Source organism: Mobula birostris, chromosome 10, assembly GCF_030028105.1.
Source record: "Mobula birostris isolate sMobBir1 chromosome 10, sMobBir1.hap1, whole genome shotgun sequence".
Taxonomy (NCBI): Eukaryota; Metazoa; Chordata; class Chondrichthyes; order Myliobatiformes; family Myliobatidae; genus Mobula; species Mobula birostris.
In genome coordinates this window covers 23635992-23652212 of record NC_092379.1, presented here as the reverse complement: position 1 = coordinate 23652212, position 16221 = coordinate 23635992, and the positions used below count along the sequence as shown (strand labels likewise).

Genomic DNA, 16221 nt, shown 5'->3' with positions numbered 1-16221 from the left:
CAGAAGTTGAGCAGAAAAGTGTGTCAACTTGTATCAACATGATTTCTCTCTAAAGTCCTTCTACCTCCATGGACAGCAGAAATGAACTGCTTCAAAATGTTGATCAAAGTAATCCATATCATCTCCTAGAAACTTGAGTCTGTCTGTCTGTCTGTCTCTCTCTCTCTCTCTCTCTCTCTCACTCTCTCTCACTCACTCTCTCTGTCTTGGAATGAAAGAGACTGTGTGAGAAATTTATAGCTAATAATACCACTATGGGGGACATGCATAGGGTAAAAACCTCCAGTCTTTCTCTCAGGGTCATGGAACCTGACTTTAGAGCTGTTGGCTTATAGGAAGAAGGGAAAGAATTAAAGGGGAGCTGAGGGGAATGTGTTCAGGTGGTTAGAATATGGAATAAGCTGCCAGAGTAAGAGATAGAGGCGGCACAATTATGGTATGTGAAAAAACAGTTGGAAAATTACTTGGTTGGGAAAAGTTCGGGGTGAGGCGATTATAGATAAAAAAAAATCAAACGCAAACCGAATAAGCACAGAAATGAACATAGAACATAGAATAATACAGCGTAGTACAGGCCCTTCGGCCCACAATGTTGTGCCGACACTTAAACGCTGCCTCCCATATAACCCCCCACCTTAAATTCCTCCATATACCTGTCTAGTAGTCTCTTAAATTTCACTAGTGTATCTGCCTCCACCACTGGCTCAGGCAGTGCATTCCGCGCACCAACCACTCTCTGAGTAAAAAATCTTCCTCTAATATCCACGCTTGAACTTCACGCCCCTTACTTTAAAGCCATGTCCTCTTTTATTGAGCAGTGGTGCCCTGGGGAAGAGGCGCCGGCTGTCCACTCTATCTATTCCTCTTAATATCTTATATACTTCTATCATGTCTCCTCTCACCCTCCTTCTCTCCAAAGAGTAAAGCCCTAGCTCCCTTAATCTCTGATCATAATGCATACTCTCCAAACCAGGCAGCATCCTGGTAAATCTCCTCTGTACCCTTTCCAATGCTTCTACATCCTGGTCCGAAGTGTCTGTTTGCATGTTGTATTACTGTATGGATCTGATACAACTGCAATCTTCTTAACAAACCACACAGCAAACTCCTTCGACTATGGAAAGGATTCGGTTAGGAAACACAACAAACGAAATGTAGCTGGAAGCCAGTGCCGTTAACCTTCATCAATATTCCTTTTAATAGTGGTCCGATAGGGAAGTAAAGCCTGAGGAACAAAGGCAGGGAGAGCCCATTGAGCCCCTCCAGTCTGTTAAATCGATGAAATCAACCTCCTATCTTTCTTTTGATTTCTTTAATTATAATTCCACTGTTGTGGATGCGGTTAGCGCTTCATCATCCACAGTCTTTCAGCGGAGAGAATTCAAAATATATATCTGCCTGTGAGTGAAGGTATTCCTCTTTAATTCAATGCGAAATAGACGTGCACTGATGGCGAGACTATCCCAAAAATTCCTTTGAGGGCTGTTGCCCATTTATAAGACTTTGTACTTTGCTGCTTACCTCTGACAAGTGGTTTTTGTCAACCTCTCACACACTGTGGGCGAATGCTGGTGGATACAATCTCATATTTGGATCTGGTACTAAACTCACTGTTAAACCAAGTAGGTGTCAGACAATTTACCAGGGTTAATCGTGAAGGGTGTGGATTTGTATTAAATGGCTGTCATGTATATTGTAATGATGTAACAGAAGATGAAATAAGCATGCGATCAATACTGCTATAATAATACCATAAGATATAGTAACAGAATTGTGCCATTCGGCCCATCGAGTCCTTGTTTGTGCGTTTTGGTATCTACGCTTTTGGCTGTTTTAGCTGAGTACTACAATGAGTTGATTATGTAGGAATAGTCAGAATGAAGTGGGGGGTTTGTGTTTGGGGATAGGGCACTGTGTGGCTTATGACAGCACAAACGTGTTAACCTTTGGAACTGGGACACGTCTAACTGTACAGCCCGGTAAATCTTATTTTGTACTTCTAATAGAACAGAAAGAGGCCATTGATATGTTAGATTAATGCGATTATCGCGAACGATTACAAGATAATCACTTACATAAATTGACTCATTTGGATGATCTTTGAGATAATTCTTTATGGCTGTGAGCAAGGACAGACTAACGATTATATGCTTTTATTTGGATCACAAAGAGGCGACGTGACATAACGAGGAATATAAAAGGGTGGGGATCAAAGGGAAATCGAGTATATGCCGATGGTAACAGGATAGCGTGAGAAAACATCGGATGAAAATGCAGGGGACCCGGCAGAAAATTATGCAGCACTATCTTAGGATGCTGGTTTGGCCACAACTGGAGCACTGTATCCATTTCTGGCCCCCAATCTTTCGAAACAATTAGACTTAGAAGAGAGGTTGGAAGTGTTTCCTTGGGTAGAGGGATAGAATGGGTAAATCTGGCGTCTTTCCGGCCATAAACGTCAACAGTACTCTTTTCCATAAGAAAAGGCAAGTCGAGGGAGGACATGAGATAGATGTTCATTCAAGTTAATGGCAGGCAAAGGAAAAGGTAACCACTCCCATTGTCAGAAGGGATACCGAGACTGAGACATAGATGTGAAGTCATTAGCCAGGGAGAATTGACGACTCGAGATGTTATGGTCTACAACTCAGTCAGGAGACTTAGAAGCAAATCCCACCGTAGTTTTCATAGAGGATGTCGATTTTTTCCTTGTAGAAATACGTACGAACTCTAGACGCATAAAGAACGGGTCAAGGGATAGAAAATGTTTGATAATAAGGAAAAATCTTCACAGGTTAGAAGTGCCAATTATCCTCAGACTGTACTCTTTGAGGTTTCTCAGTAATCAAAACACATACGGAGAGACAGAGACAGAAGGACAAAGAGAGAGAGAGAGAGGGGGGGGGAGGGGAGAGGTGGTGTCGCTTTTGTGGCTCAGAGCTTCATTAACACAGAATAATCTGGTGTCAATTAACATTTAACAGTTGGGAATAATTAAATATGTAATAGATTCATACAATTTAGACAATTTGTAGTCATTTAATGTTTCTAAATGGCTTGGCCAGGAGTTAACTCAAAGCATATATTCAGAAACAAATTTGCTAATCAAGAATAAAATGCATTTCATTATTATACATCACTGGAAATAATAAGATTTTGGGCTACTTTCGACAGTTATTCATAGCTCCTGTAATGTAGTCTTGCATTCAGAGCTGGCAGTGTAACGTCTGACCCGCAAAGGTTTTTGGTACTAGGATTTCATGCTGTGTGAACGTTGGTAACGACATCATCTTTGGATCTGGCACGAGGCTCCGTATCACGCCTAGTAAGTAGGAGCTTTTGGGATATCATATTTATGTATTGAGAGTCAGGTGTATCTTACGAACTGAGCAGAAACGTAGATAAACTTTTGTTTCTCTGATCGCTTTCAAAGCCCTTCTGCGTTTACGTACAGTGAGAGGGAATTGCTTACAGATCGTCTCAATGAAACTTGAATCATTCTTCAAAATTATAATTTATTCCATAGATAAGTTAATGTTGATCACTACAAAATGGTAGTTAGGGATTCTCGCTGTCTGTCTGTCTGTCTGTCTCTGACTCTGTCTCTCTCTCTCTCTCTCTCTCTCTCTCTCTCTCTCTCTCTCTCTCTCTCTCTCTCTCTCTCTCTCCTCCCTCCCTCTCTCTCTCTCTTTGTCCCTCTGTCTCTGTCTCCGTGCCTCTTTCTCTCTCTCTGTCTCTCTCTCTCTCCCCTCTTTCTGCTCCCCCCCCCCTTCAGTAGACCTCTAAAATGAAATCATTAGTAGACTTTTTTAAACAAAATCATTTGTTCTTTAAACTTCAAATCCATAGTCAGACTATTTGAGGAGAAAGGGTCGGAATGTTGGTCATTTCCCGGAAATGTACGGGTTCGTTCTATTTAAATGCCTTTTAAACATATTTATAACTTCTTGTGCAGCTCCTTCCATAAACACACCATCATTCGGTTTTGTAAAATTTGCTTCTCAAGTCCTCTTTATGTCTTTTTCTTCTCACCTTCAACCTATACTATCCAGTATTACACTCCCCTAAATGATTGTTCACTTTTTCTATTCTACTCGTCGTTTTATATGCTTCTATATGTCACCCCAAATCTTCCTGCGCTTCAAGAAATGAAGCTCAATTTGTCCACACTTTCCTAACAACTCAGGATCTCTGGTCCCTGTAATGGACCCATGCAAATCTTTTCTGCATCCTTTACAATTTAATGCCAACCTCTTCCTATAGCAGTGTTTGGGTGATCTGCTTTAGCAATCATCTTCTCTTCTGAGCTCTTTCTCCATATGCTTCATTTCCAGTTCCTTCAAACAGTCAATTCCATCTTCTCATACTGCACCCAGTAATCTAGTTGCCACAGCTCTCTGATGCAGAGATTTCCAGAGATTCACCAAGGAGTCTTATGGCAAGCCATTCGCTTTCGTGGTCGTCATTGCCGAGACGAGTTTGCCGTTTCCATTTCAAATTGACCTTCTTGAATATCAATCATTAACCACTACGGTTAAGTTTCATATTCAAGTCCTTGGATAATTGTTGCAGAAGTTCAATTGCTTGTTCACTAACAAAGATTACACTATCATGTGCCACTTTAAAATTAATAATAACTAAGCAGAGTATGGTTTTTAAACAAAAATCTCTTTCAAAGTAATTAATGAGTGTTGATCAGCATTCCTTTGAAAATGAGCGTCCTGTGGATAATTCCATTGAATGATTCCAAGCATTCAGATCTAGCAACCAATAGGTGTGGTTATCTACTAATTCTGGCCTAATGAGAGTTTTTGGTTTGGAGTATAGTACTGTGTGAATGCAGGAGCTAATACCAAACTTATCTTTGGAACTGGGACTAAGCTATCTGTGTTGTTAAGTAAGTATTAATTAACATTTAACCTGAGTCTATTTCCTACAAGTGTATAGAAGTTCAATTTCTCGATATCCATGCATTATGTACTTTAGTTCCCTGTTATATTTAATAAGCTGGAGTCTGAATTCATTTGGTTATGACTACTCAGGGCAATGGCAGAACCGTTCATTTCCTAACACTTGATATGTTTGTAGCTTTAAAGAATTCTTAGAAGTAGAATTTGGATTACAGGAAAATAAATGCAATGGGAATGAAAGGTTTGTTTTAAGGGCCGGTATGGGCTTCTGGTAAGGAAATTGCAGAAATATGATAAGCCAAATCTACTCTTCTGAAAAAAAAAATTCAGATAACGTGTGCTGTCAAACAATTTAGTGTACTAAAACATGACTCTTGTCACTGGACCAGTAACTGGCGATTATGCTCATCGATTCAGGGACAGGAAATTAGACCTTTGGAACACCTAGACAATTCCGGTCTCGCCTTTTAGAAATGCTCTCATCTTAAAGTAACTTATTTTCTCACTTTATGTTTCTTATGAAGGCTCTTAGACCAGATCCATCTGCTCTGTTTCTCTTTGCACATTTGCTACCGGGCCTACTGAGTGATTCCAGCATTTCCTGTTCTACTAGATCCATGAAAATTTTGTTCGTGCTCTGACTCAAATAGCGAAGTGTACTGGAATATTTCAATCGTTTTAGAAAGTATCACAAATCTCAGCAGGTCTAACCTGTATTCAGAGTGAAAGAAAATCTGAATCAAAATTTCAGATCACGAAAATTGTACTGAAGATTTGACAGTTCAGAATTCACGGCAAGTGGAAGATCAGTTCCTTTTCTGCTACAAAATGCTATAACAGCAGTAGCATGTCTTTTTGGTTAAATAGGTGAATTCTTAACTAGTGAGAATGGGTTAACTTAACTGAAAATGGGTTTATGTTATGGCATGGCTTACTGTGTGGACTATGGACAGATACTCTTATTTGGTACAGGGAGTAAGCTGACAGTTTTACCAAGTAAGTTCAATGATATCCTGCATCCAATAAACTAGTGTTTTAGGATATTACTTTGAAAATCTGAATTCCTGTTTGTTATCTTTAAATCTTTGAAAACTCATGTTTTGCAAATGGTCTGCATGCTTAGGATCAAATGGGGTTTCAGTACTGATGTGTAACACTGTGCGTTTGCTGGCAACGAGATAATATTTGGATCTGGGACCAAACTCACCGTACAACCAGGTAAGTGTGGCAATGCCAGACTCTGGAGTTCTCTGTTCATAACTATTGTGAGATTGTTAGAATTAAAACAGTAAATAGTTTCCCAGGTCATCTTTAGATGAAGTCCTCCTTTATAAACAAGTTGGATGAATGATAATCTAATAAAGAATGTCTCTAATTATATAGACATAAGGAAAGGCAGATATTGAGAAGATCTCTCTGATTTTAAGGAAGAACAAAATTAGGCATCTAAATGAGGTACCGTCTGATAGATCCAATTCGTTATAGCATTCTTTGCATGAGGAGGAGATATAAAGCAGATATACGTCAGAAATAGCCTAGATACCTGTGGGAAATTCGAGCAAGACCTGTATGAAGGAACATTTAAAGATATACAAAAGTGAGGCAAGTTCTGGCAAGTTGGATTTTCAATTAGCTCAATAGATGGAAAGAAGAGACGACAGTTCTAAGTGTTAAGATGCAGATAGGGAAGGGGGAGAAGAAATATATAGACTTAGCCTAAATGCTCTGTAGTTTAGAACACTGAGAGGGCATCTTCCATGCCGCTACCTCACTGGGGTGGACCGGGGTGTATGTTCTCTCGGGCGCGGAATCGAGAACAATGTGCCACAATACACAATAAGGGGTATGACTGGGATATGCAGCAGTTCCTTCGTTTGGAGGAAGTGAGTCTTTGGAATTCTCTAACCGGATCGGAGAAATGTGAAGGTTCGGGCATTAATTTCATTCAAAACGGCGTGGGGTGGTATTTGAATTCATGGATACTAGGTGGAATCAAGGGATCTGAAGCTGACGAGTAACAATATCTGTCATGATCTTGGAAATTGGAGAGCAGGAAGAAAGGTCGAAGGGCCCAGTTCCTATTGTCTTGCTAATGGTTCAGGACGTCGGATTTCCATCAGGACTGGTGGTGAAATAAAGGGAAAACAAGTATTTGGATTCTGTAAACAGGGGAGCGGAAGGTGGAATAGTTTAGAAGGAACAGGACAGCTGAATGGTGGTGACCACCGTGTGATTAGCAGAGAGCAGAACTGAAAGAGAAGGAAGTTGGAAAATAATTTCGCATCAATATGGGCTGCAGGAATTATATCACTGCAATCATCCAACACGTGAAAAAAAAGGGATCTTCCCTTGGCGTGCATTGGAAGAAACAAAGTTGAATCAATAGATTTTTGTCTGAGGGTATGATGCTGTGTGGATGATAACACTGGCAGGCTGACATTTGGATCTGGAACAAGGCTTAAAGTTCAACCTAGTGAGTGGTTTAATATCTCCTCAGTTTTTTGCATAATCTTTTAAGCTGTGTACGACACATTTTATTTTTAAAAGCAAAAGGTGTTTTCAATCTCATTGTCAATCTTACCATAAACAATGAGTAAACTGAAGTGCTTTCCATATGTGTTGCTTGTAGAAAAATACATAACTATATTAAACTTCTCTCGGAATGTGTGACATTCTTCACTAATGTGATAAGGGCTTCCAAAGTCATGAATGGTAGCTGAGATTGAAACTACCCGAATGAGTAATACCACACAATCATTCCGATGCTCTTAAATGCTTTGTTATATCCCCTGCTAATGTTTGGAGTAGGATAATAGTTATGTAACTCTATACAGTTCTATTGTACAATTAAGGGATTTTAACTCCAGTGGGGTAATGGAGATACCTATCGTTAATATATTACCAGCCAGAGTAATCACACTGCTAATGACCGAGGGAAAATCATGGCACAACCAGGCCGTAAAACATCATAACTCCACTGATTTAATTGAATAACCTCCACATTTTGCCCTACATGATGTTTGGGTGTAGTTTGAGGATAAAAGCACAAATTCCCCTACTGTGCTTTCTATTCTCTTCACCCTGGATAATTTGTCTCATTGACATCTGACACATGCCTTCGCCCCTCCAGTCCAATTCCGCTTCCTCTATCTGTCCCCGCTCGGGAATTTACGGCAAACTTGTATGTCGGTATCTTTGCGCTCTGTCACGGGAGCAGACGCTTGGAACAACCAAGCAACAGAAGACCCACTCTTTCTGCTGAGACTATGTAAGGGCCTTTTAGAGGGTAGGTATTTTCCATACCCTGTCCTGGGCTACATCATTAATATAATGCCGATAACATTCACAATTTAACCTAAATTCAGTCAGTGTAAATATTCATTCAATTACAAAATACTTAGTATCTTTCCATATTTTAGCAACTTCAAACCCGTACAAATTTTGCGTTATTGCCAGGCAAACATGGTGCAGTCTCGAATGATGTAGGAGTCAAACAGAAAATGGCAAAGAATACATGGATTCGGTAAATATCGTCCTTTGAACCGATGTGACATTACTTCCGTGGAAATATTCTCGTTTATTTGCAATGAAGCATTCAGTGTGCTTAAGAAGTCGGGTTATATTAATGAAGTGAAGACAATACACTTTTGGCACTGACTCGCTTTTCTATGGTCCCTTGGAATACTACTGTGATTAGTTTCCGAAGTGTAATTGAAATCTCTGTAGATACTGTCAGCACTGCATCAAGTTGAGTGTGTGTTGTGTCAAAGGTTACGTAGGAACGTAATGTTCTTGAGGTTGTTATCTATTGTCCAGTGTGGAACTCGACATCGGAATAGGGTGATAGGTTTTCCCACTAATATGACGTGCAATGTGATATATGAGAAGCTTACGTTCGGGTCTGGATCCAAGCCAACAGTAACACCAGGGAAGTAAATTGTAATAAGAATGTGATAAGTGGAGGATAATGGATCAAATGTTTGGGGTGCTAGTTACACAGTCCATGATCCTATCTTCGTTGTCCTATTATTAATATGTAACCAAATCAGATTATACATATTCCGGAGTATCTTGTCAAATTAGCGAATTCTCCAACTTCATGTAGCAGAAACAGACATTTGCACCAGTTGTCACTAGGCTCGGTTTTTCTTACCCCTTGGCTCTGTCTCACAACGCTTTCCCAACGCTTTGCACAAACTAAGGTTGTTAAATGCGTTTGTACTATCCTCATTCATCTACTTAGCCTTTCCTATCAGATATTTTTCCTACACATTGTCTCTCCTACTGAAAACTCCCTTTTCTTTTGTTCTTTCCATTCTAGGACACAGAACGCTTAATGTTTTACTTTACACAGTTGCTGCCTGGCCTGTAGAGTGTTTCCAGCATTTTCAGATTTTACTTTAAATTTCTACTATCAGCAGTTATTATTTTCCACTTGTTTACTGGATGATTTTGTGACTTCTTCTCTATAGTTCGTCTACACCTGGGAGAAAAGTTTGGAATCTATTACTAAAGCCCTTATATTAAACTGGGACTAAACTAAAACCTTTGGACATTGTTGAAAACTAGCATCCAATGTTTGTTATAATTTCAAGGGGAATTCTTAGAGAACTTTGCCTCAGAGGACCTTGTCTTAATAAAAGCAAAGCTACGAACAAGATCAAACAATTTTAACTCAAATTTACCAATTCACGTTGAACGAGACTAAATGAGTAGTTACCAATGAGGTTGCTAATGAAAATTAACTAAACAGTGGGAATTGGTTAACAAATTGCTTTTTGTAGAGGGGGCAGTCACCGTGTGAATTTTGCACAACAGTTAATATTTGGAAGCGGAACTAGAGTGACTGTTGAACCTAGTAAGTAAATAAATGGCACATCCTAAAGAACAATTTACCTTGGACAGTACAGAGAATGTGATCAATTTTTAATATTGCGTGTAACTTCTGTTAAATGATGTGATAAAATTCTCAAGATGCTTTATCCTTCATAATTATGGATCGGCTTTGTAATTGATATCCTCAGGTTAGAAAAATTGATAGCATTATATTTTGTGAAAGCTCTTTGTGAAGGATGGGCTGCATTTTTCACAGATAAGACAGGCGCTGGTTTGGCCAGAAAGTATTTTTGAAGGAGGGCCGGGGACTGTGTGAATCTTGGAGGCAATAACAAGCTGATATTTGGAGGAGGAACTAGACTAATTGTAGAACCCAGTAAGTGCGATTTTGGTATTAGTTCTCATAACTTAGTAAATAGATACATTCTAACTTTAATTAATAGATTGGACCACTAAAAAGTCCAAGGGATATGCAGTAGTTTGTATCTTCCTAAACAAAATGCGTATAAATTATGTTCCAACGGCGATTTCACCAAGAACAACCAAACAAAACTCAGTCAAATACCATATTCCAGCAGCCAGTTATGCAAACAGATGCATATAGACAGGCAAATACATAACAGGATAGATGGACAAAAAGAAGGTGTGGAAAAGGAGAAAACTAGATAGTCAGACAAATATACGGGCAACATTTCTAGAAGGATATACAGAGAGCTTGATAGAGACGGGGGAGGGAGGAGATGGATAAGCAACCACTCGAATCAAAATATGTCACTGTTTCCCATAACCGTATAGAACTAGAGCAAATCGCAAAATGATGAGGAAGAAGTATACATAGGGGTCGGGCAAGGAGTAAATTATGTGGGCAGCAATTTAATATTTGCAATTTGAACCGCTAAATTGGCACACCTCATGTTTGTTTCTTTCAGTGTTTTCCAATAGTTAGCGCAGGAGTATGTCAAAGATTAGAAACCCTTGCTTATATTTTTGGGATGGTGCATGATTATTTGTGGATCTCAGTAAGCATTGTACTTTGATAAATAAGGCTCCAGATCTGCAGAAAGAAAAAGCTATTTTCCGAACTGATCAGGATATGGAGGAATACTACTTGCGAGGGTATTTATTTCTGTGTGTATTCTGGAGGGCTTATCAAATTAGTATTTGGAGGCGGCACTGCAATATTCTTAATGCTCGTGTTAACCAATATTGAAAATTAGTTTTCAAGCAAATTCTATATCCTGGTTTACATTACATTTGTAAAGGAATAACAAAAGGTTACCCTGTTTTCTGTAGTAACAGAGTACACAATATGTGAAAACAACTAAATCTACACCGATTCGTTACATGGAATGAAATTTATATGTTTTAACAACTGAACATGGGCATGGTGAACAAACTTCCATTGTGCTGTATGAATATAAGACTCTATAGCAAAAGTTGAATATGAGACCAGGGAAGGAGTTTCTGCCCTGGTGTGTAGTGCTGTGTGAATAACATCAATCAGATAACATTTGGATCTGGAACCAATTTAAAGGTGAAACCCAGTAAGTCCAATTCGTCATATAATGTCCCTACATTATGTGTGTCGGAATGTAGTTCTGGTGTTAGATGTGGGTTTACATTTAGTTAAATAAAATTGTAGAGATTAGGAGTGAATGAGAGTATAACCTATTAAGTGATTTCTACCAATGGTTTAACATGAGGAAACCAATAACTACACTTCAAGGGGCATTCAAAACTGGTAACTATTAAAATGAGGTAGAAAGTAGCCAAATTAGTGAATATTTTATTAATCGAATAGGGATTGAAGATGTCGCCTTCTCACCCAGAGAACAGTTTACAGGAAGTGTATACTGCAATTTAAAATGATTCTTGGACATTTATTGACCTCAGGATAATGGGTGCAGGAAGAAAGAGACAAATCAAGTTGAAGTTGTTGTGGAAGAGATGGAGCGGCCACTGGGAATACCCCTGAGAAAATAAGATTGGCGACAAAAGCAGCAAATGCTGGAAACACTCAGAAATTAGGCAGATGGCAACATCTTCCCATCTCTGAACCACTCGCCCCGACCTTCCCTCAAGTTCAGAACGAAGCTCTTTTCTCTCTTCCCCAGTTATAATCAAAGGTCTTTGACCTGAAGCTCTCATTGTTTCTCTCTCCACTGACGCTGCCCGACCTGCTGAATTCTTCCACTATTATGTGATTTTCCATAGAATTGATTGAGAGGTCAATAACTTTGGGAAGGTTGCTGGAAGAGTGCAATAGTGATATATTATCATATGACATAGAAGAAGGCCACTCGGGCCATTGTGTCTCTGCCTGCTCATATAGTAATCAATTCGCCTTCTAATTTTTTGTAATACCTTTTCCCACCACAACCTCGACAATTCTTTCTTCCACCTCACCTGCAGCAGTTCAAAGTAGACTATGAACCTACAGACCCGCGTATTTTGGGGATTTAGGAAAAAGGAGCTCCCTCGGGAGACAGGACAGAGATAGAAATGTCTGAGCAAATGAGGACGAACGAGACAGAAATTGCGGAAGTGACTTTCAGCAATAAGATGTTTTTTGAGAATTAATGATACAGAGGTAACTCTAAGGAGAAAAGGATCATAAGAAATTATGTGCATGATTCTCTTGAGGTAATACGGATAAATCTTATTTTATGATTATGTTACGTACGCTTATAGAAACTAAGTTGCAAACGAACTTATTGTCTGCATGAGGCCGATATTGAGCAGGACAGATAGTACAAGACATGAAACTATTTAATAAAATTAAAATATCTTGAAGAAAAAATATTAAATGGAGATGGCTTTGCGCTCACTAATTGAATTATGCTGAGTTAGGCATTGTCAACAATGTTAAAAGCAGTGTGTGTATTTGTAAGGGGATCAAGCGCTGTGTGGGTTATGGAGGCAACAGTGAAATAATATTTGGAACCGGCACTCGAGTAATTGTTCAACCAAGTAAGTACTGATAGGGCCTCTACATCTGACAACAACAAAAAAAAAGCTCGCTTACTCAGAATTTTCACTACATTTTCGAACATAATAAATTGTCAATCACACAACTGAAACAAAGCTACCGACAGGTGGGCAGGTATACGGACAGCTAGACAGAAAGAAGAAAATAGATAAATATGTAGATGGGCGTGAGCTGCAGGGACACTGTGAGATTCAGATAGTTACACAAGCGGACATACTAATTGGCCAATTCATAAGCACGTTAAAATAAGTAGCTATTTGCATTATTACTTCAAGCAATCAGCTAATATTGCATTCGAAGGTTCTAATTTGTCAGAGGTTTGAGCACTGTGAGAAGTATGCAGGCAGCAAGCTGATATTTGGAAGTGGAATCAGAGTGAAGGTAGAACCAAATAAGTGTTACATTCCTAATGCAACTTCTATTTCGGTTTCCATCTGTTAGTGCAGGAAGTGTGTGTTGACGGTTGTAAACTCGTGTCTATATTTGCAGGGAGAATTTTCTGAAATCTGACTCTCCGCAGGCATTGTATTTTGCAGGAATAACGTTTCAAATCTGAAAGTAAGCTTTTTTCTCCAGATTAATGACGGTCACTTGACGAATAGGTGAAAGGTTGATTTTATATTCGGGTTAAAATGAGCAATATCAATAGTGCACTGGGGACACTGGGACAGCCTTTAATCCGAGCTCAGGGGATCATTTGCTTAATATGATCTTCAGGGATCAATAAGTTGGTGTTTCGAAGCGGCCCCAAATTTATTATTAATCCTGATAAGATGTTAATATGGAATATGAGTTTTCAAACAAATTCGATATACTGGCCATCCTAACATACAATGAGTAATGGATGCCAATAGATTGCAGCTATATCTTGCAATAACATACATTGGGACTACCTATACGTGAAAAGAACTGAATCTACAAGGATATGATTCGTTAGATAAAATTAAATGTATATATATTTAATTTAAATACAAATGAACATGGCGGGCCGAAGTGACTGTTTCAAGTTCTTGGAATCTAAGAGTCCACAATATAGGTTGAATTTTGGCGAATGCTCTTCACTATTCACTATGCTCCTCCCTTTTCTCTCAGATACTGTATCACCTGCTGAGTGTTGCCATTATTGTCTGCTTTGAATGGAATTGGTTAGTTGTTCAATAAGGATGTGTTGATTCTAAGGAAAATGAAAATGGGATTTATTAGGAGCAAGCAAGTAAGGGTGAACGATAAGGAAATTACTGAAATCTTTTTCAACACTGAACTTTTTCTACGGAGAATCATATACGCAGAAAGCACTCCGATGAATAATAGAATTACATAGATACCTGTGCACTGATTTCCTTTGAATTATACATATAAGCATTATTTTTTTTGTCGTGATTTATTATTTTCCGGGAACTAAGTTGGCCAGGATTTCGATGTTGTGTGCTGCAGGTATTGGGGAGGAGTCAAGTGAATTATATAGGTCTCAGAAAGATTTCAACCTATTCAGAAAAAAAAATAGAGTAGATTGAAGAAGAATCCGTAGCTATCAAAAGCCTTGCAATGTTCAGAGGAAGACTCTAACAAAGACCAAAGGGTGTATTTGTAAGGGACCCAGGCACTGTGTGGGCAATGAAGTCAACACTGGGTTAACATTTGGAACCGGGACTTGGGTAATTGTTAAACCAAGTAAGTGGTGAGAAAGCCATTCTGTCTTTCACTCAAAATAAAACATCTCGCATTTTCAGATTTGTTGCTGCATCTTCACAGATAATAAACTGGACAGCACGCAAGTTAATTTAAACCACAGGCATACGGACGGATATACAGTTGGATAAACAGAGTAAAAGATTGAGAAGTAGAGAGAAGGTGGGCCCTAGACAGAGAGATAGAGAGAAAGAGAAATTAACACAGACAGGTAGCTACAGAGATATGTAATATGAATGTGCAAGAAATGAGTTGCTAACTGCCATGTTGCTTCATTCAGTTAGATAGTTTTAAATTGTCCTGGGTTTTTTTGTAAGAGGGTTCAGCACCGTGTGAACTATGGAGACAAGCTAATATTTGGAAGTGGAACCAAGGTGACTGTAGAACCCAGTAAGTGCAGACATCCCTAATATGTGGTCTATATTGATGGTTTCCATCTGTGAGTGAAAAAGCTTGTCAATAATTGACCATTCGTGGTTATATTTTGAGGAGGCATTTAATTAATTGTGGGTCCTAGTAACAATTATTGTACTTTGAATGAATGATGCCTGGAATCTGAAAGTAAACTATTCTGCCAACGTATCAAGAAAAAATTCCTAAGTGATGAATGTTTCTTTGAAATAAAATAATCAATGACAATAGTGCACAGGAAGCAGTCACGAAACAGAGTTTTGTCAGGCGGGTCGTTTATCGTGCGGTTTCTGGAGGACTGGACTAAAATGTTTTCGAACTCGGCACCAGACATATTTCGAATACTAGTAAGGTGGCAATTTATAATTCAGTTTCAAGCAAGTGCTATATTCTGGTCAATATAATATGATGTAAGCAGTGGGCGCTGGAAGAGTTCATTTGTATTTTATTAACTTACGTATGCTCCGCTAACACTTATAGACAACTAAAATCCACACAGATCCAACTTATCGGATGGAATTATCGATGTTAATTTAAAGTTAACTTAATAAGCCTGAAAGTGCTGGACCGTAAGCCTATCTCATGCCGGGGAAATCGAAGAGCCTATAACGTGGGTTGAGTTTGCGACCACCTAAGGGTTTTCTATACTGGTCTATGGTGCTTTGAGTTGAGTATAATTTCAATGTGCTGACAAATTGATCTGAAGCTAGTGAAGAAAGTTTATTAGGTTGTGTCACTACAGCCTAGGTACCTTATGCAGTTTTGCTGATGGAGGTCAGGTTGCTGGCATTAGAAGCAAACGTTAGAGATTAAAAGAGATTGGGTACTGGAAAGTATTATAGTAGGTGCTTGTGCACAAGTTTAATAAAATAGAAATAAAAACAACTTAAGAGGTGTACAAAATCCCTAGCCATTAGACTACAGTAATGAGTAGCCAATTAATTCAACAGTGTGCTAATTCAACAGAGAATACGAAGGAAGCTTCCTTGTCTGAAGTATAATTTACAGGAGGTGCATACTGTTAAATTGAATAAGATTCTTGGGCATTTCCTGTCTTGAGGGTAGTGGGGTCAGTGTAGGGAATACAAATTTGAATAAATCAATTCAAAGATACAGAGGAGGTAGGGAGGGATGTTAGGGTCACTGGGAACATTTCTGACGGAGTGAGATGGGAGACAAATTCAGAAAATACTGGAAAACCTCAGGGATTAGGCAGATGGCAATCCAGTCCACTCTCCCCGAATCTCTGTCATGCCCAGAACCAAAACCTCTCTTCTCTCGTTCCCAGTTTTGATCAAAGGCTTTTGATCTGAAGCATTCATTGCTTCTGTCTCCACAGACGCTCTCTGACCTGTTGAAATCTTCCTGTATTAGCTAATTTTCAAT

The 16221-nt window shown here is 39.0% G+C and overlaps 1 protein-coding gene across 23 annotated transcripts in view; it reads left to right on the top strand.

The window, feature by feature from the left end:
• Positions 1 to 16221, top strand: part of LOC140203921 (T cell receptor alpha chain MC.7.G5-like) — a 109583-nt gene that overhangs the window by 40831 nt on the left and 52531 nt on the right. Inside the window, exon 1 of one of the 23 annotated variants that reach the window (XR_011887427.1) lies at positions 1535 to 1622. The exons of 12 other annotated variants lie outside the window; for them this stretch is intronic. Coding sequence is in view for 2 of the 11 variants with exons in the window: in XM_072270064.1 (XP_072126165.1) it covers positions 5837 to 5906 (70 nt within the window). In the remaining 9 variants the exon portion in view is untranslated. Of the gene's footprint in view, positions 1 to 1534; positions 1623 to 3300; positions 3326 to 5821; positions 5907 to 6056; positions 6129 to 6751; positions 6837 to 7328; positions 7384 to 8414; positions 8434 to 11268; positions 11291 to 12370; positions 12390 to 13097; positions 13117 to 14793; positions 14815 to 16221 lie in introns of those variants that run through there. 10 more of the 23 variants (XR_011887428.1, XM_072270064.1, XR_011887424.1 and 7 more) reach the window with 10 other exon arrangements.